We start from the raw sequence: 19935 nt of genomic DNA, 5'->3' as shown, positions 1-19935 counted from the left end.
GACTAGTAAAGACCATTAACTCCGCAGCCATGTTTTAATTGGTCAATTGCGCTTCTGTACAGCCTCAGGCTGTGGCTCATTATGGTTAGTGAAATGACTAGAGAATAAGGGTATTTATGGTTCTTTGGAAACAGGATTCTCGTATTTTATCCTACACCTGCAGCTTTTTGGATTGCTCAAAAAAGGTACCGCTTTGCGCATCATTATTTCATGAAGAACCGGTTCTCAAAGTCGTTCTTGATCTTGGAGGATGTGCATACCATTGATTTGATTTTGTATCGATACAGCGCCTGGACACAGAGCTAAGTTTTCAGGGCTCGGATTTACGCTAGCCATTCGGAGTGTCCGAGACGGTCCGGCTTCGGGGCCAAGAGATTGTTGATGTTTGATTGGATGTATCGCGATGGAAAAATTGAGCCTCTTTTTACGATGTATCCTGCATACATGCTCAGCCTCCGGACACTGCTTTCAATGCCCCTTAAATTGACATGGCTGGTTTTGGTGGCGCAGTTGGAGAGGAGGAAGAAGGAATACTCCGTAGAGGGGTTTAATCAACTTCCTTAAATTTCCTTGAAGTTTCATCCAACCACCTATCAGTACTAGTAGGCACCAAACCTGTCTAACTTGCAGCAGTGGGAACACCGGCTGGACTAGATAACGGAAGCATTCAGGGAAGGGTACATTGGACTCCAAACAGTCACAGCCGAGCTATGATGATCTTCTCAAATGTAATAGCCGGTTTTGAGCTTCATGTTCAAATTGAATACAAATTGGAGTACCTTCTATCTTGATCAAGCCTTGCAAGTACAAGTGATGAACCCAAATCACTCCACTTTTCTCCACTCATGACTCACGCTGTACAATGATTGACTCACGCCACTATGACACCGCCCTATATACCGCCTAATATTGCCGTTGGCAAAAAAGAAGAATTGCTAACGGTTCACGCTTCCACATGCTTCTAGTTCCTTATATACAACCTCTCGTGTGTCTGGAGCTTTTGAGTGTGCTTTTTCTTGCTTCAACTCTTTTTTCTCTGGTTTCAAACCGCCCATACCCCTCCCAATCTTCCATACATTGCTCCCCCTACTTTTCGTTCGAGAGCTGTCAAGTTCCCCGCATCAACAATCAAACATATCTTTACCAATTCTGTGCGCTGCAGTCTCACCAGACAAGTGTATGAGCGGAGTGGCATTGACAAATCAGTCATCCCTGGTCTCCCGGGCCATGTCCGACCCTGTAGCAGCCCCCGCTGCTCCGACCGGTACTCGCCCCCGCAATCGACGCCGGAGAGGCCCCGCCAATCGCGAAGGCCAACAAAACAGACCAGCCCAGCCCGCAGATGGCCAAACTCCAGTTCAAGTACCACAAGCTCAACCCGAAGCTAGCCCAAATCCTGTGAGCTCGGGTGGTCAACCTCGTCCTCGCCGACCGAATCGCGAAGGGGGAGGATCTAGACCACGAAGGGGTCGTGGCAATGGCACGCAAAACCCACCGATGGAAAATGGAGAGCAATCCGGACAGCCACCACATGTCCAGTCGCGCGGTATGCGTGCGAAAGGATTTGGAGCAAAGCTGACAAAGCCTGAGCACGAATCTGGTGATCCAAACGGATCCCTGGTAGATGGCCTCCGGCCTGATGTACCGGCCTTTGTACCTGGGATGCCTTCTTCAACCATGGAATCTGAATCCTTTTCAGCGAAGGGCAAGGGCAAAGGCAAGCCAAAACCACCGCCCAGAACGCCAAAGGTTACGACAAAATCTGTAGCCAACGATATCGCAACGCGGATTCACGAAGACATCGCTCACAACCTTTACGAGTGCCCCATATGCACCAGCGAGTTAGGCCGGAGATCCAAAGTCTGGTCTTGCGAATTATGTTGGACTGTTTTCCACTTGAGTTGTATCAAGAAGTGGTCTACAAATGAAGGTGCGGCTGCACAAAATAACAACAGAGAGCCTGACAATGGTGAGGGCTCCGTCAACCCTCGAGCTTGGCGATGCCCTGGCTGCAATCTCTCACATGAGACCTTCCCCACCAGCTATACCTGTTGGTGCGAAAAAGAAGTTGACCCAAGGTCATTCCCTGGTCTACCTCCCCACTCCTGTGGACAGACATGTTCTCGACCACGTAAGGGCTGCCCTCATCCCTGTGATACGACTTGTCACGCGGGTCCATGTGCACCTTGTAATGCAATGGGACCGACCCAAGATTGCTTTTGTGGTCGAAACTCCAGTCAAAAACGATGCCAAGATACAAATTATGAGCAAGGATGGAGCTGCGGAGAGATTTGTGGTGACCTTCTCCCTTGTGGAGAGCATACCTGCACTCTTCCATGTCACGAGGGCCTATGTGGGGCCTGTGAAGTCAAAATTGAAGCTCGTTGTTATTGTGGCAAATTAGAGACTGAGATGCTTTGCAGCTCAAAGGAAGATGAAATCGACAGCCAAATGGTTCGTGCTGATGGAACCGAAGAAGAATGGACCGGCCTCTTCAGCTGTAGTGATGTCTGCAGCCGTGCCTTTGACTGTGGAGTGCATTCATGTGAGAAGAGTTGCCATCCCCAAGACTCGCTTCCCGCCCATTGCCCAAGATCGCCAGATGCCGTTCTACGATGCCCCTGTGGAAAGACTGGACTGAGCGACATCCCCGGTTATACCCCTCGTACTTCCTGCGAAGATGACATTCCCCATTGCTTGGAATCATGCGGCAAAATGCTACCGTGTGGTCATTCTTGCGATCAAATTTGCCATACGGGCCCCTGCGGATCCTGTCGCCGCCATGTACCGGTCAGTTGTCGATGTGGCCGCACCACTGGAATGAGTGTATGTCATCAAGGTGATCTTCACGCCCCTTTATGTCCCCGTACGTGCAAGGCCACGCTGCATTGTGGTCGCCATACATGCACAGAGAGATGTTGTCCAGGAGAACAGACAGCCATTGAGCGCCAGGCTCTGCGGCGCAAACTCAAGGCCCACCTCCGCCCTTCAGACGAAGATATCGAGGCCGAGCACATATGCACACGTATATGTGGTCGCATGCTGAAATGCGGAAAACACACGTGTCCTGAGCTCTGCCATAAGGGTGCTTGCAATACCTGCCGCGAAGCAGTATTCGAGGAGATTGCCTGCAATTGCGGAAGATCCATTCTGTATCCACCACAGCCATGTGGAACGAAGGCACCCCAGTGCTCTTTCCCTTGCAATCGTCCTAAGACCTGTGGCCACCCTCAAACTGCGCACAATTGTCACGATGATGAGGAGGCCTGTCCGAAGTGTCCCTTCTTGACAGAGAAGCCATGCCTGTGTGGTAAGCGGGTGATGAAAAATGTGCCCTGTTGGCTTGCTGATTCCCGCTGTGGTCAAGTCTGCGGGCAGCCAATGAAGTGTGGTTCCCATTTCTGCAAGAAGGATTGCCATCGATCGGGAGACTGTGAAGATGCAAACAAGCCTTGTCAACAAGGCTGTGGTAAAACCAAAACATTGTGCGGTCATCCATGCACTGATCCTTGCCATGCGCCATATCCTTGCCCGGAAAAGAAACCATGCTCATCTACTACAACAATCACCTGCGGTTGTGGACGTCTGCGTCAGCAAAGACGATGCAACGCCGCCAAAGCAGTCACTTCCAAGGGCCAACTACAGCAGCCAGAGCGCCTGCCAGTGCTCACTCCCTTGGCATGCGATGACGAATGTAGCCGCTTAGAACGGAATCGCTCCTTGGCATCTGCCCTGGGCGTTGACATCGACCAAACAACCACCACGCAAGCCATATCTTCCTCCAATCTCCCTTATTCTACCGAAACTCTTGATCAGTACATCAAGCTTGCATCATCAGTTTCACTTTCGACTCTGCAAACTTATGAGTCAACACTACATGCATTGGCAGTGGACCCTTCCAATCGATCAACTCGGTTCCAGCCCGCTAAATCCACCCTTCGCTCATTTACCCATTCCCTAGCAACAGACTGGGGCTTCGTCACTGAAAGTCACGACCCCGAGCCGCATCGTCACGTCTTTGTCTTGAAGCCATTGGCTTGGACACCATCTGTGTTCGGCACGGGTAGCGGTAACTCGATCGGTATTGGCGGAATGAGCGTGCGGGAGTGTGTGAAGCTTCGTGAGCGTGAACGCACCAAGGAGCGCGAGGCGCAACGTGTTGCCGCTCTAGAGGCCAAGGCCGCCCGTAATGCAGCAAAAGGAGAATCCGGCGGCGTGTCTGGTGACGGCTGGGCTCAAGTTGCTTCTCGGACTAAGGGCAGTGCTAGTAGTACTAGGAGTACTACGCCTGTACAGAATCCGTTTAGTAGCCGGACTCTGTTCTCCGCACTGTCTGGCGAGGGAGGACAAGACCCATCGTCTAAGAAGGAGCGCTTGGTCCTTCGGTCGGGTATTGGTGCTGGCAAAGCATTGCGCAAAGAACCAGCTGAAGAGGTATTGGATAGCTGGGAGGAAGCGGAGGAGAAAGAGGAACAGGTAGAGCGCGAGCAGGAAAAAGGCACTCTTACTGAGGATCAACAACCGATTGATCCCATCTCTGATGCACAGGATGCTGCGCAGCCGGCTGAGACAGCTGATGAGGTTGCCACCGATCTGGTGAATTGAGTTGTTGATATTGAATGCCTGGTTGGAATCATGACTGACTACGAGAAAAAGAGGAAAAGGTTTTGTTGTGCATACATATGATACCCAGGTAGTGAAATTGAGGACCTCGGGAGCTCCAATCTCGGTTGCGGGGTCTTCAATGTTCTTTCGTTATTATTTCGCATGTTTTTTTATTGCATATTTAGGCACAAATCGAGCTAGCCTGGAAAAATGTGAAGTCATTTTCAATCTAACCATTTAAACTTGCATATGCACCTAACTGTAAACATGCCATGGATGTTGTTCGTATTCACCTGGGTAGCGGCTAAGGTACCTCCACTCATATTCTCCACTTCTATTCAAGCTGCTTCTACATGTTCGTGTCACCAAATTCTGTAAGGCTTGGTTTTTTCTACTGAATGATCTGATGATCCTGTAGGTTCACGATTTGATCGTTGGGTGATCGAGATCGTATAATTTTGTCACTTTTCGTCATCACAACGTAAGAAGGGAAATACACCTATCAACGCAACGAGTTGCCTCAACCAAACAACATTTGAAACTGCATGTGTCTATATTGGGCACCCCAACAAGCGTATAGACAAAGAAAAAGTCATGATGATTCAAGCACTCGAGTTGAAAAGCCAACCACTGCCCAGCAGGTATTTATCAACCAAGAGCACCTACATACCACAAATATCTCCCTTCAACATTGATATTCACGATACATAATCCTTTCACCCTTGAATCAGTCTGAACTACCAATACCATCCTACATTCCACTCAAAATGTCATCCAGTTCCGATCCAGGCTCACCCCAGTCATCCGCCAATATCTTAGTAGTGCACGGTACAGAACTCAACATTAGAAACCGGTACAACAACCTTGAAAACCCCATAATCTAACCATACTATCTACCAGGACACGGCCAATCAGGACAATTCATCTCCTGCAAAACCCAATTCCTCCAAGAACCCCTAACGAAAGCAATCCAAGAATCCCTCCACAACAACCCAGCCCAACAACAAGTCGACACAATCAACTTCTACCACCCAACCGCCCTCTTCCCCGCCAACCCCGACCACCCACACCCCGAAACCAACACCTCCTGGGCCTGGGCGTGCGGCGGGCCCGAAAAAGACCAGGCCTCAGGCTACGTAGAGACAATCCGCTACCTGCTCGGCGTGGTCGAAGAGTACGGGCCCTTTATCGGGATCGTGGGCTTTTCCACCGGCGCCGCTATAGCCGCGGCCATCACGTCCATACTGGAGAAACGAGAGTCGCTTGACGGCGTTCCGTTCGAGGTACATGCATACTACATTAATCTTTTTGTTAAACAGACCGTTCTGACGCTTGGTTGATCAAAGCAGATCACGCACCCGCCGTTGCAGTTTGCGGTGTGCTTTAGTGGATTCCGGCTTGAAGACGAGTTTTACGATTGTATCTACTCGCCGAAGATCAGGACGCCTGTGCTGCATGTTATGGGGAACTTGGATATGATGGTTGAGCCTGCTAGGACGAAGCGGTTGGCTTTGTCTTGTGCTAACTCGTCTGTGTATGCTTTTTCGGGCTCGCATTATATTCCGAGGTCGGATGAGTTTGTAAGGGTTTTGAGCGAGTTTGTTGAGAAGGCTGTTAGTGGGAGGATGAGATGTGATTCGGAGTCGGAGGATGGTCATGATGATGGTGAGGATGAGTGGGAGGATGTATAGACATAGTTAGTAGAGTATGTACTACTTACTATAAGTACTGCATACTAGTACTCCACTCTTTCTGTTTGATTTGGACATTTGAACGCTCAGCTACATACTATTAGTTATAATATTTTTGAACATCAAGCTTTCAAAGTTCTCAAGTGCTTCCAAGATTCGAAAGTACTGTTCCAGACTCCCAATCCACCTTTCCATCAATCCATCCTGTGACATTACTTCACACCCTCCATCAAGCCCCTCGTCCCCCATCATTTCATACTTCAACGCAATATACCCTCCCCAACCGAAAGACGCCCCAATCACATCTACAGGCTGACCTCAAGAATTCCCAGGAAAAACCTTAACAAACATCAAGCACCCCTCCCCAGAAGCCCGATATGGGCCGTGTAGCATGCCTGGCAGACGATACGCATACGCCCCAACGCCCCAGGCCCGATCCAGCGACAGATCTTCAAGCCCACCCTGCAGGAAGCACACCTCTTCAATGAAGGTGTGGGTGATGGGCTGATTGGCCGTCATGGTATTGGGCTCCCACCACTGCAGCACGGATTTGTGCTCTGCGCCGCCATTTAAAGCTAGCTCCCAGATCCCGGGGCCGATGGGGTTCCATGGGGTTGATGAGTGGGGCGTGCCTGGCTGCGGCAGGGGCGGCGGGGTGGTGAATTCTTTCTGGAAGAATGTCATGTCGCCTGACTGGTAGCTTGGCAAGTGGTCGGGAGGCTTTGGAGGCTTCTTTGCTTTGCCTAGATCTTGCAGTTTCTTGCTCTAATCGAGCCTTTTGAACTCCCAAATTATTGTTCACTAGTACTATTAGCTAGCACTTGAGTATTTACATAAGTTAAATGCTAATTTGCGATTATATAAGCAAACATAGAACGCGATTAACATTCTACTAACTAGGCTAATGATTAGCATATTGGGCTAACTGGGCTGTTCCACCGAAAGACTGCTGTATACTACAGAGTACAGGAGACGAAACGACTGCAATCCTGAAAAATAGCTTCGACCTTATGTAGAACATGTAGACACGTCAACTGGTTACATACGGCTGTCCCGACTTGGGAGCCACCTTGAAAACAATTATAACCATCTTTTGACAGGTACAACAGTGGTAGAAAGTTGGATAATGTATATTCCCGTTAGCTGTACAAAATAGCAATACATAACATGTGAATTAAAAATAAAACAGCCCTGGCCAGCCTTCGGAGGACAAAAGAGCCCGCGCAAGACAGCGATAAGAACAGATGATGAAATGAACAGCGAATAAAAAAAGCAACCCCGGAAGGCGGAAGGCCTAAATCGATTGCTTGAGACACTCAAGCATGCCAGAAACAGATGCGAGTAAATTTGATAATGAAGAAGGTGAAGTGGGTCCATTCAACTTGACGCGCGTATGGCCGCAGGCGCAATGGGACCCACGAGACAAGCTAAGGGCCCGCTGGGTCGGGTCAACCTGTCACAATAGAAGAGAGGGCAAATACAAAAGAAGCTCGTGTCCTTTCATCATTAGAGCGGGTATCATGGTGGTATTTGGTCGGTTAAGGAAAATCAGGTTGAAACGGACTTTGGCGTAAGCATTGGGGGTCGTTGATCCAAAATCTGGACATTAAGCGGCGGGTTCTAGTTAATTCTTATCCTCCATGCATTCCTCGGTGACGAAAGAAAGGATGTGATCAAAGTAACCTGGCTCGGCCACAGAATCATTATGGGCTCCGTTCGGTAGGGTGCGCCAGATTTTGGTCTCCGCCTCGCAGACAGCGAATAGTCCGGTCATATGAGAGGGCCTATCATGTATTTTTTGTTAGTTTGTATCATCTTCAGCGGATCTGGAGTTCTTGACTCACGGCACAATTTCATCCTTAAGACCACTCAGGAACAAGATAGGAATCTTGCCGATTTTAGGCAACCAGTCCTCGCTTTGCCAAGTCTGGTGGCAGAAGCGCACGAGAAAGCGCGCTGGGGGCATGATACTAGAAAGTTTATTAGTGCTTACTTCTTGTGAGAACATCAACCAAAAGAGAGGGGAACTCACGAGGGAATCAACTTGCGAATGCTAAGGAAAGTGTTCTCTAGAATCAAACCGGCAATATCGCCCTGGTCTTGATTGGTTGCGACCAGATTGATCGCGACTGAGCCACCCAAGCTCTGTCCGTAGACAACAAACTTTGTGTCGCAAGTTTCCGGGCGCTTTCGCAAATAATCCAAGCCAGTCTGGGCATCAATCTTCAGACCCACTTCGTCTGGTGTGCCAGTGGACTTTCCATAGCCTCGGTATTCGAGCATGAAGACGTTGCATTGCAGAGCATCCTGGATTGCCTTTGCGATCGGGACACGATGGCCGATATTGCCAGCATTGCCGTGGAACATAATCACTGTAAGGTTGCGACTGAAACGACTCTTGGACTGTTTGAGGAAGAGCGCATGCAGAGATTCGCCGTCTGGTGTTGGGATGTGAAGCTCTTCAAAATCGGTGATGCCAAATTGACGGGGACTTGGCACATGGGTTCGCGCATCGGCTGGGATATTGCGGGGGTAAATAACTTCACTGGAGTCAGGGTTAGTCTCGGGAGGTCCAAGGCGAGGTTGAAGGTAAAGTACTTTTGCTTGAAGTAAAGAACTCCACTTGCGACCACAGCCAGACCTGAAGATGCTAGAACTGGTAAACGGAGAAATTGTACAGCGTTATTGGCCATGCCACCAAAGGTCCATGATGGAGACGGCGGAGGTGATTGAGACATTGCGATGCGACGCGTGGGGGAGTCAGCGATGAACAATAGGCGATGGGAGCAAGAAAAAAGAAGTGAATTTTTGAGCAGGAGAGTAGAGTACAGCGCTAAAGGAAGGGTGTTTAAAACAATCCGCCAACTTCAGAGGCACATTAGGGGGTGCCTTGAGGTTAGGCAGTTTTGTTGTCTTGCGGGGGGGCTGGCCCTTGGCTCCTCAATGAGCCTCTCACCGCCCAGCCGGACGCGTTGAGCTTGCTGCCTTCTTAGCTCCAGCGATAAAGACATCATCACCTCATTCCCACACAATCTTCAACTCCACCATTCATCTTTGTTCCTCGCTTTTATTTACCTGGCAGTAACCTTTATTCACATTTGACCGATCAAAATGGTTCACCAACACGGCCCCACTGGCATGCTGGGCGAAGGTGAGTTGAGCTATCGTCATCGGGCCGGTCGAGGAGCTAACATCCATCCAGATGGCATCCACGTTGATATGAACCACTTGAAGAGCGGCGAGGTCAAGTAAGTTATGAGATGATAGAGACGGAGTGACTCCGAGCTCCCATGAAGATACACAAATGCTGACCGGTCATTCACATAGCCTCGGAACCTCAATGTGAGTTGATCGGAGCTTACCCTCATCCCTCACATCAATTTTAACGGTCCAATAGCATGGCAATCAACTTCAAGGATGGTGTGATTCTCGGTGCCGACAGCCGAACAACTACCGGTGCTTACATTGCCAACCGAGTCACGGACAAATTGACACAGGTGCACGACACCATCTGGTGCTGCCGATCCGGTTCCGCTGCCGATACCCAGGCCGTTGCCGATATTGTCTCTTACCACCTGAACATGTACGGAGTGGTGAACAACGAGGCTCCCAGTACCCAGGTGGCTGCTTCGCTCTTCCAGGAATTGTGCTATGAGAACAAGGACGCTTTGAGGTGAGTACTGGGCTTGGGAAGGCAATTGAACCAAGGGCAAGCACTAACCCTCTTGTTTTCTTCCTCGTTAGTGCGGGTATCATCATTGCCGGATATGATCCACGACACGGTGGCCAGGTTTACTCGATACCTTTGGGAGGATCGCTACACAAGCAGTCGTTCGCGATCGGCGGATCAGGCTCAACCTACATCTACGGTTACACGGATGCGCACTGGCGGGAGCAGATGACGGAAGAAGAGGGTATCGACTTTGTGCGGAACTCGTTGCAAGAGGCGATCAAGTGGGATGGCAGCTCTGGTGGTGTGATTCGACTGGTGGTCTTGACTAAGAAGGGTGCGGTGCGGCACTTGTACCTGCCGGACAACGGCTACACTGGGCCTGGAGTGACAAATTAAACCTGTACTAATATCAAGTGTGTGGTTCGGTCCTCTGAATGACAATGGATTATGATCAACTCGATCACCCTGTTATTTTCCCTGATTTCCTCCTTTTTATTTTTCTTTTCTTTTTTCCCCATGAATCAGGTCGGAAGTTCGAGATATCTGGGGTTGTGCTTAGGTCACCCGGCAGTATTAACTACTAGTACTGTTGATAACTAGTAGCTCATGGTACTGCATACTCCATAAAGGCTTCAGATATAAGAGCCTCATGCGGCAGATGAGATTCAAATGTGATGCCAGTTGTTGAGGGTGACCTAAGTAGTACACCTGTCATATGTTAAATTTGACGCTAGTCATCTGTCATGTCTCAGACAACTTTGGACAGGGATCGAGATATGTACAGAAAAAAGAAGCGAGGGCCTCGGCATTTTCTGGCCTTTTGGGAAGAGAATCAAATGTTAATACCAAGTCTCCAGATGTCAACTATTGTACTCTTTTCGATCTTTCTGGGGCATGGGTGTATTAGTAATTATATGCAGTACGAAGACTGTGCATTGTTGATGCGCATCATACCTACTAGTACTAGTACTTGGTATTATGTATAGATCATATAGATCGGAATGACTTGATAGAATTTCCAAGCGATATCTACACGGAACATTTCAATGTTGATATCAATCACAAATCAAAGTCAATGGATCGAAGTCAATTCCATGATTCCATAATGAATGACCACGGGCACGCAGATCGCGATGTCATTCGTCCGATATGAACTCATCCACACCGTCTTTCTCTTTCCTTTTTCCTTTACACCATGTACTAGTATTCGGTATTCAGAAACCCCCTTATCCCCTTATCCCTTGAAGTATTTCTGTTGTGAAGTAGTTAATGCTTTTGCTTCTCTTGCTTCTCTTCTCTTTCTCCTTTTCTCGACTTTTCTCGACTTGTCATCTCTTCGTTACCTTTTTATATCTAGTTTAATCTCTGTTCTCTAGGATTTCCCTGATTTGAACCCTGCATTGGTTGAAACAAGAATTATCCTTTTCTTTTTTTCTTTTTTAGTTCTCTTAAATCTCGCATTTCACCTTTTACTCGGGTCATCTCCACTGTCACCGTGGAACCAAGAGAGATTGTCCTTGATTGAACTGGGTTCGTTCACTTTTTTTTTCTTTAATTCTTCTTTTTTTTTGGGGTATTATCAACTTGTCTTAAACCTTTTCTCTTGCCTTTCTCGTGTTCTTCTCTGCGCTGGCAATGGCGTGGATCGACACTCCTTGAAATTCCCAACCTTCTTTAATCATCGCGTGTTCTGGACTCGGGGACCCCGGACCCCCTTCGTCATCGAAATGTAGGCCAAAACAGCAAAAAAACCACATCCTCTCTCTTATAAACCCCTCTTTTCCCCCCATCTATTCCCAGTTCCAATAAACCTCTGTCTTCAAATCCATCCTGAGTTCCCTGGGAAAACCTCCCTTCAGAAACTCTCATGAACCTTCGATTCCGATGTTCTTCCTAATACTGACCCGCCTGGTGCCGAAAACAGACTAAAGGGATATGGGATCCATCGTTGCAAACCACGTGTCAGATCAGAACGATAGAATGTTCAGCAACGGAGGAAACGCAGAGGTCTACCAGCGCACGTTTGAGGGCCGCTCTAGATCGACCTCCTCTAATACGACCCCCACCACAACCACCGCCCCGCCACCCATAGGCTCTGCTCGGCTGCCCGCGCATTCGAACGAGATCCCCGCCTACCTCACTTCCCACACTCCAAACCCCTCCAAGGACCCGTCCCATCCTTTGCCATCCATGACCTCCTCCAACTATGCCTACCCGACCGATTACCCTTCTCATTCCAACTCCAACACCCCTCTTGGCCATGTGGACAGAGACTCGATGATCGCCGCTCCATCTGCACCTGCACCACATGCCACCCCGGCCTATGCCCGATCACCAGAATCCCCGCGCCTGCAGCCAACCTTCAAGTCCATGCAGTCTGTCCCGGGCTCCGAGGCAAACTCCCCCAGTCGCATACGCGTGCGGAGTTTGTCCCACATTCAGAGTATTGCCAGTGAGGAATTCCTAGCGCCACCGCCGCGATCACACGCTGGACATGGATTGCCACAACGCCAATTCGAAATTAGCTCCATGCCAGTGGGCGATGTGATTGAGATGGTCGCTGGTTTGCTCACCAAGATCACCACCACAAATGACCTGCATCATGAGCATACACATCGTCATATTCCACCACCAGATGGAACCAGCAACCTCAGTCCACAGGCTACCAGTGTGCTCGCATTCCACGGGAAGAACGTGCCCAGTATCACAATACTCAGTTACCTCACTCGGATTCACAAATACTGTCCTACCACATATGAGGTTTTCCTCAGCCTCTTGGTCTACTTTGACCGCATGACCGACCTGGTCAATCGGGGCCAGGTAGAGTTAGATCATCATTGGGAATCAACAGCGAGTGAATTATCGGAATCTTCTGATGCAATGGACACATCCGCAGATCGCCATGCACAGAATTCATCAATAGTGACACCACCGTCCTCGGCACGTATGACTGCAGAGGACCCACACAGTCCCAATGCCTCGGTTTCCCCAGCTCTGTGTCCTCAAGCGGAAGACGAGAGCTTGTCCCAATTCTTCGTGGTTGATAGTTTCAACATCCATCGGCTGGTCATCGCGGGCGTGACCTGTGCCAGTAAATTCTTCTCCGATGTTTTCTACACCAACTCACGATATGCAAAGGTATGTGGTGTATCTTCCCCCGCCATTCTTGTACATTCACAATTCGCTAACCAATCTGGATTCCTAGGTCGGTGGTCTTCCGCTTGCGGAGCTGAATCATCTGGAGCTCCAATTCCTTCTACTCAATGACTTTCGCCTGGCCATCACGGTTGAAGAACTCGAGGCATACGGAACCATGCTAGTCGAGTTCTACGCCCGGGAGATCGTCTCACAACAGCAAACCTCCGTCCCCCGACCCATCCCAGGCTCTGGCACTGGCTCTCCATCCGACGCCATGTACATGCGGACTCGCGAGAAGCACCGAGACCCTGCTGAATTTGCCCAGACCCCGACCCCGCCTTAGGTGCTTGTCATCTCTGGCAATGTGTACAGCATCCGTTTCCATATCGCTTGTCCACGCACCTCACCTCGCCTCGCCTCAACACGCTGAGCGTTTGTTTAGTTGCTCGATGGTGATGGTTCGTAATCCAAGCTTATCAATTCTGATTCTCTTCGATTTGGCGCCACATACCCTCTTTGTCTCTCACCTTTACACATATCTTCTGGGCCGTTGCCCGAATTTACAACTTACACGTCACGAACTGTATAGATTTCGATTATCAGCCGGCTCAGCTGAACGGGGTTTCTTCTATGCTATTCCCCCTACCCGCACCTCATACATTTACACTTGGGCCTTTGATGTGTGTGTTTTTTTTTTCTTCCTTTCTTTTTCTGCGTGGGATTCTTCTTGCTTCCTGATCGCCTTTTCAATTTCCCCCCTTTTCCTCTTTCTGGTTGTCAACCATAGTTGGGTGCTGCGGCGTTTGATTGCATTGCGTGTTTTGAGGGATTTTTGGGTTGTTAGGACTCTATCAGTCTGATCCATATACTCTTTCCAGATGGATTCTTCTCTTCCTTGCTGTATCCAGTAATCTCTTCTGAGATAGCCTTTCCTACCGAAAGATTCGCTGTCCACTCCACCACTGCCAACTTGTCATCCTTTGCAATCCCCGCCCCCAATCCAATGGACCACCGGTCACCCCCCCCCCCCCCTGATACCGATCTTATTTAGCTGCAGCGCAGCCACCGACACAAGGAATGTACACGCACAAACTCCTTGTGATCTGATCAAGAGACCAGCTTCGAATGTAAAATTAGCATAAGCCTCCCAACTGGGCTGCAACCGTATATCTATTCTCAGACCTCATCTTAAGCTTGGAACATTTGCTGCCCAGGCATAAACTAGCCCGAAAATTATACCCACAGCCACTAGACTTCTTACCTCGGCCCGGACCGGACATGAGTCCACACTTGGGCAGCCTACGCCTGCGGTAGAACCTTATTCTATCAATAGCCATCCCGCATTGGAATATGCATGTTGATCTGTTGGAAGTGGAGCACTGGAGCTACCAGTTGACCTTTCCCGAGTCCATGGCACTGGGATCAATGTTATATCAAAGTCATATGCATGGACTCGCATGTACCGAGGTCCGGAGCCACACCTTCAATGTTGTCGAATGACTTCAAAAAAAAACACAGAATTCTGAACAAGCCTCCTCTACGATCGCCCAATGTTCAGTTGAATATCTGGGACCGCGCCATAAACTGCCAATCACCGTTATCTTTTGATGCCATACGGCCCAGGTCGATCCACTATGGTTCCAAGTTTGGCGAATACTAAACTGATGACTTGATCGTCAGCACCAGATTGCCCCCTGAGTTGACTCGGACTCCAGGTTTTCGCCTCAGGGGGAGATGCATTGACTGGTTGGTGCCCCCAGGCCCTGGCCCCTCAAGTGCTGGCTCTAGTTGTACCTAGTCGTCGGTGGATATAAGGCCCGGCCCCCACTTGTCACCGGGTTCTTGGGCTACGGCCCACGGGCCCCGGTCCCACACTACCTCTCAATACTGCCAATAATAGCTCGTCAATCAAAACTTCTGAAAGGGCATCAGGACATAAATATGAACATGAACACTGGCCGGAGACTCTCGTTCATTTCTCCCAACTCAGGGTACTTCGTCGACATGTTACAACCTCCCTGGCCGATTTCCATCCACAATAAACAACATTCCTCAGCAGCGCAATCTCTCCTCCACCACCCTGCAATAAGAAGCATTGATCTATCTGCGCCCAGGTAGGTTCGAAGAAATACACTCTTCCCAGGTTGTCAAAAGGTGGAAATATTTATTGATCATTTTTCACTACAAGTCATATCTATGAGCACCGAGTTCGAATAATTGATGCTTGGCCGTTGACCGATTCAGAACCTAGATCCAGAAACACCAGTCATTATGGATAAAGCTCTTGGAAGCAAATCTGAGATAGTCTCTTACAATTGCCCGATCGTCCTACCGCCGGTCCTGGCCAACTCTCGAATGACGACTGCTCCCTTTCTGTTTGACCGTTCTGTCCTTGAGAAACGTGGACGGGGCCTACATATCAGAATCGAACGTCAGCAAGAAACCACAAGCCAATCACTATATCTATGCATGCACTCTCACATCTCCGGTGAGCTTTATAGCTCAATTCCCTCAGAAACCTCTCTTCGAAACACCCTGCGCCATCTCGAAGACTTTGGGCAGGAATCGGACCTAGGCATTCCTGCATTCCCTGGACAAACAGTTCCCAGTCACCTCTGTGTCTGCGAATCATGGCCAGCTTTCGATGTTGAGCGTTACTTAGTTCTGAGCTCGCGCTTTTATTGAAATGTTCGAGCAGGTTGGCCCGGTCTTGGTATCCCTTTTTACACGAAGGACATATGTAGTCGAGCTTGTTGCCGCGAATGATACTGCGGTACCACGCAATATCATGTGTCATTTCCTCCACTTCCATGGCTGTCTCCTGATGAGTTTCCTCGCTCTGAAGAAGCAATCGTGTTGGGTAGATTGGCTGGACAATTAGAAAGGTCATGCCTTCCCCGAGCTGGGCGGGCTTTTCAATCCAGATGGACTCTGCGGGACTCAGAGCCACTTCGTCTATGGACGAAGAAGCCTCGGCTTGTAGGATTGTGTATATGGCAAAGGGCATGTTCTGCGGCGTGTCGGCCGGTCGAGTAGTTTTTATCAGAGCATACTGGGCGTGCTAGATGTATAAGCCTGTTTTAGAAGAAAGGCAAAGAAAATCGCATATGAATACTGGTGCGACTGTACTCACTCCCTCATATATCAATCGGCGAAGCGGCAATGTAGCCTGATCAATTTGATCTGTCCATATTTGAACAATACCATTCTCGTCCGCATCGGCAGCTTTGGCATTGCCTTGCAACCAAGGTTTCAACCCAATTAGGACCTCCGAGATCTTCTCGATTGTGTCCTCATTCCCAACCTTTTGAAGATGTTTGAAAGAAGCCATATTTGCAGTGCGAATGCTCAATCTCGCGTGTTCGCTTAATCCAACTGAGCTGGGAATTTCTCACGACTGGCATCATCTTATGTTAAGCGCACGAGTCAGCCTCGTCTGGGCACCTTCAAGGCAACCTTGGCACCTTGACACGACTCCCGGCTCCCGACCTATCACCACAACGATCAGAAGTGCCCCTCTAACAGCTCACATTGACGTACATGGAGAGGCTTAACGCCCACCGCTAGTCCTCCAATCGCAAGCCTACGACCTGGGGAAATATCCTCATCGGCGCCTTCTCAATCCAAGCACCCTCGCTCCCCTCGATCGAGGACCCGTATTCAACAACAGGATCATGATAGTACCGGGTAGACTTCCTTTGTGACCCGGGTTTTACAACGGTAGAGGACGCTATGTCACTAACTTCTTTTCACCGCATGTATTGAACACATCCCTGCTCAAGCCTCAAACCCCCCGCTCCTCCAACGGCCCGAGCTCCAAGCCCCCAAGCGCCGACCTGTTTCAAGAGAGTATTTGTATTCCTGGTAATCTTACACTTCACGTACACGGTAAGTAAAACTATCAATCAATTGATCCTTATATATTATCCAGCAACCCGTTTTCTTTGCGTAATTTATTCGAGTTCTTCTTCATTTCCTATAATCTTCCTTCCTCATCATGGCACCTCTTCCACACACATCTCCTCCACCAACTCCATCAATTTCTGTGCTTTGCATCTGTCATGGATGTGAGGTTATATTGTCTCATATCTTATCCGATAAACGGGCCCATAGTCGTTCCATACATTGTTTTGTTTGCCGGGCCGATCGAGAGGGAGGGTTTTTTGTAGGTTGAATACGATGGTTTTATTGAGATACACTATTAATGTATGCACATGTGGCCAGGTACCTTCTATCTTGCAACAGCGCATTGAACAGGAACGCGACCAGATTAAGAAGGACCTGTTCATAGACCTTAGTGAGCAAGCCGCAGAGCAGAAAAACGAAGACACACTTGCTCGGATCGCAGCGAGGGATACAATGGAAGATATGGGTTATTATTAGCAATAGCATGGGTGGTGGTATAGTGGGGAATTTTGGGATGGAAAGAAAGAGGCCACATAAAACAGAGGTTTCCAAGTACAAAGTAGAGGGCTGGACTTGAGGCGGAGTTGGTGCGGAACGGGACCGCAGGGCAATGTGCTACATAACATTTGAATACATTCGACTCGACCTGGATGACTGTGACGAAGGAGTTATTTGTAGAAGTTTGTATAGATAATCCCAAGGTTACTGTATATTTCATTAACAAAAGAATTCAAAATCAAAATGCAGATCTGATGCAACGCTATAGGTACATTCAGTCACCACTGCTCACTGTAAATATTTGTTTTCGGGGAGGCATATTGATAACAAAAAAAAAAGAACACATATATCCACAAAGGTAAGAAAGTAGGCATCAACTCGTTAAAAAGCATGAATAGTCAAGGCGTTATTCGATACGTGGTGGGCTCCGCGACTTCTTGCCCATGGGGCTCCGGCTCACGCTCGTCCTATACTTCGATCAGCACTGTACTCATCCCAAGCATATAGACCATTTTAGAGCAAATGACACTTACGATCGTCGACGCTCGCCTTCTTTCCGGAATCCCTCGATGATCTTCGCCATCTCCTTGCGTCCCCCAGGCGCATCAACCTTCCGGCCTCCAAGACTCATGCTGATTTTCTCATGCGCACTGGCCATGAGCAATCGCTTGAGAAGTAAATGGCGCATGTTCAGACACACGAACACGCCACAGTCGCTACCGCCATCCTGCTGCGGCGAGTCACGGAGATGCATGAAGTTGATAGGCAAGTTCAACAGAGCTCCGAACTTCCTTGTCACGTCTGCAGCCTCCCACTGGTTCCCTTGGTATAGCGAGTCGTAGTGGAATGCGATGCGGTCGACGACAGAGATGAGTAGCAGCGACCAATGCGAGCCGCCTTCGGCTTGTGTCACGTTCCGGCAGTCGTTGATGGGGAGGAAGACGTGGGTGGCGCGGGAGAAGTCGGGGAGGGCCTCGCGGAGGGTTCGAGGGTCGCGGGTTTGCGCGAGCATGAAGGACATGCTGGGGCGGAGGAGAATGATGTTGGAAGATTGGTATTTTGTCAGGAATTCATGCTCCAGGTATCTGCAGGAGCGGGTGGATCAGCACAAGGATCTTTGGCAGAATCAATCAAATACCGACTGTTGGTCGAGGGCAACTTACTCCTCCCAGAATGAGATGACCTGTGATGAATTAGCTTAATTTTTCGACTGAGGAGCTGTCGCGCTGACAACCCACATTATCCGTGAGCCAGTCGTTCTTGAGAGTTTGCATGTCCTCTCTAGTCACTATATGGATGTCAATTGTTGGTCGAGGTCTGTCTCACTTGGGGAGCTGGGAGTCCATACACCGTACGTCATAGTCTATCAACGCACAGAAAGTCTACTCGTTAGCATACTATCTCACCAGGAAGGTCCTCGGTGCACACTCACAGCTCAGGTATGCATCTTCGGGGGTCAACTGCGCAAATTTAGCAATCGAAGCCTCCAGGCAACCAGCCTACTCAAACGCACCATATCATTGAATCTTCCCCGCATCTTCTTCTGCAATTTACCTAACCCGCCGTCCAGCATGATGATAACAGTATAAACGATTTCCTTAAATCAGACTAAAGTCGCAAGTATGATTCGTCCAAAATTCGCTGTCGGGAGAGCAACAAAGAAGTGCGCACAAGACCAGATTCGAGATATGCGGTTCTTTCGCGGCGGAAAATGGGGCTGCTAGGCAGACAATTAATCTCGACTCGAACGGGAATCAGATGCAAGGATCGGTCGCGCAAGTTTGTACGTTCGCTGTAACGCTCAAGCCTCCGAGTCGCAGACCCCACCAAAGTATTTAAACTGTCGGGAAATGGTTGTGGCGAGCAGTGGGCTTCGAGGACGGCAATCTGCCAAGATGATTCGCGTTCTCCCCAGTTCTGCACTGGCGAAGTGGAGACCGGTCGGGTGGTCCTCCGGATTGGACGGCTCGTTCGGAGGGATAGGCCGTCGTCAGCCTTATAGTGGCGGAGGGAAGTGGAGGAGGCGTTAATATGCAGAAGTCTGTGGATGCAGCGCTAGAGATGGGAAAATCAGAGTGTATCAACCAGTGATGTCACCGACGGCAAGGTATAAATCTCGAGTTGGTCGTTCAGCTTTCGCGGGGTTGGATGAAAGGGGACCTCGGGTGGCGGGTTGAGACTCGAGAGGACCAGACTTGCTGGCTACTGGCTTTGGGAGGACAGTGTCAAGGTCAAGGACATCACTCTGGTTATTGTTGAATTTCCAAGAGGGCCAGGCACCAAAAATGACCAAATCCCTGCAATCTTCGGGGAGTTGGGCTGCGTGACTATTTGTCACGTGGGGACCAATTGGAGGCGTTTCTTTCAAAGGTTAACGGGCAAGTACATCATCAAAGGAATGTTACTATACATTGAGTTATTTAA

General features: G+C 49.3%; 8 protein-coding genes across 8 annotated transcripts; 4 read left to right on the top strand and 4 right to left on the bottom strand.

Moving 5' to 3' along the window:
- Window positions 1–1227: 1227 nt before the first annotated feature.
- N7466_011489 (putative NF-X1 finger transcription factor) lies at window positions 1228–4605 on the top strand (the record flags this gene model as incomplete). The annotated part of the gene is made up of 1 exon (XM_057170878.1): window positions 1228–4605. The coding sequence occupies one exon, from the start codon at window positions 1228–1230 to the stop codon at window positions 4603–4605; it is 3378 nt and encodes a 1125-aa protein (XP_057015599.1).
- A 767-nt stretch (window positions 4606–5372) lies between these two features.
- Window positions 5373–6296, top strand: N7466_011488 (uncharacterized protein; the record flags this gene model as incomplete). The annotated part of the gene is made up of 3 exons (XM_057170877.1): window positions 5373–5433; window positions 5506–5888; window positions 5955–6296. The coding sequence occupies 3 exons, from the start codon at window positions 5373–5375 to the stop codon at window positions 6294–6296; spliced, it is 786 nt and encodes a 261-aa protein (XP_057015598.1).
- Window positions 6297–6614: 318 nt separating this feature from the next.
- Window positions 6615–6980, bottom strand: N7466_011487 (uncharacterized protein; the record flags this gene model as incomplete). Its single annotated transcript, XM_057170876.1, has 1 exon — window positions 6615–6980. One exon carries the CDS (start codon window positions 6978–6980, stop codon window positions 6615–6617), a length of 366 nt encoding a protein of 121 aa, XP_057015597.1.
- Window positions 6981–7920: 940 nt separating this feature from the next.
- On the bottom strand, window positions 7921–9034 carry N7466_011486 (alpha/beta hydrolase; the record flags this gene model as incomplete). The annotated part of the gene is made up of 4 exons (XM_057170875.1): window positions 7921–8080; window positions 8141–8266; window positions 8329–8841; window positions 8895–9034. 4 exons carry the CDS (start codon window positions 9032–9034, stop codon window positions 7921–7923), a joined length of 939 nt encoding a protein of 312 aa, XP_057015596.1.
- Window positions 9035–9407: 373 nt separating this feature from the next.
- Window positions 9408–10365, top strand: pre3 (proteasome core particle subunit beta 1; the record flags this gene model as incomplete). The annotated part of the gene is made up of 5 exons (XM_057170874.1): window positions 9408–9447; window positions 9499–9544; window positions 9624–9638; window positions 9694–9969; window positions 10041–10365. The coding sequence occupies 5 exons, from the start codon at window positions 9408–9410 to the stop codon at window positions 10363–10365; spliced, it is 702 nt and encodes a 233-aa protein (XP_057015595.1).
- Window positions 10366–11904: 1539 nt separating this feature from the next.
- N7466_011484 (putative cyclin-dependent protein kinase complex component) lies at window positions 11905–13450 on the top strand (the record flags this gene model as incomplete). Its single annotated transcript, XM_057170873.1, has 2 exons — window positions 11905–13107; window positions 13175–13450. 2 exons carry the CDS (start codon window positions 11905–11907, stop codon window positions 13448–13450), a joined length of 1479 nt encoding a protein of 492 aa, XP_057015594.1.
- Window positions 13451–15526: 2076 nt separating this feature from the next.
- N7466_011483 (uncharacterized protein) lies at window positions 15527–16438 on the bottom strand (the record flags this gene model as incomplete). Its single annotated transcript, XM_057170872.1, has 2 exons — window positions 15527–16168; window positions 16241–16438. The coding sequence occupies 2 exons, from the start codon at window positions 16436–16438 to the stop codon at window positions 15527–15529; spliced, it is 840 nt and encodes a 279-aa protein (XP_057015593.1).
- A 1479-nt stretch (window positions 16439–17917) lies between these two features.
- On the bottom strand, window positions 17918–19084 carry N7466_011482 (Ulp1 protease family protein; the record flags this gene model as incomplete). The annotated part of the gene is made up of 6 exons (XM_057170871.1): window positions 17918–17978; window positions 18045–18596; window positions 18675–18694; window positions 18750–18799; window positions 18944–18971; window positions 19025–19084. The coding sequence occupies 6 exons, from the start codon at window positions 19082–19084 to the stop codon at window positions 17918–17920; spliced, it is 771 nt and encodes a 256-aa protein (XP_057015592.1).
- Between the last annotated feature and the right edge of the window lie 851 nt (window positions 19085–19935).

This window comes from Penicillium verhagenii (assembly GCF_028828195.1).
Source record: "Penicillium verhagenii strain IBT 33310 chromosome Unknown utg000013l_segment0_segment0, whole genome shotgun sequence".
NCBI lineage: Eukaryota > Fungi > Ascomycota > Eurotiomycetes > Eurotiales > Aspergillaceae > Penicillium > Penicillium verhagenii.
This window is presented reverse-complemented; position numbering and strand designations above follow the sequence as displayed.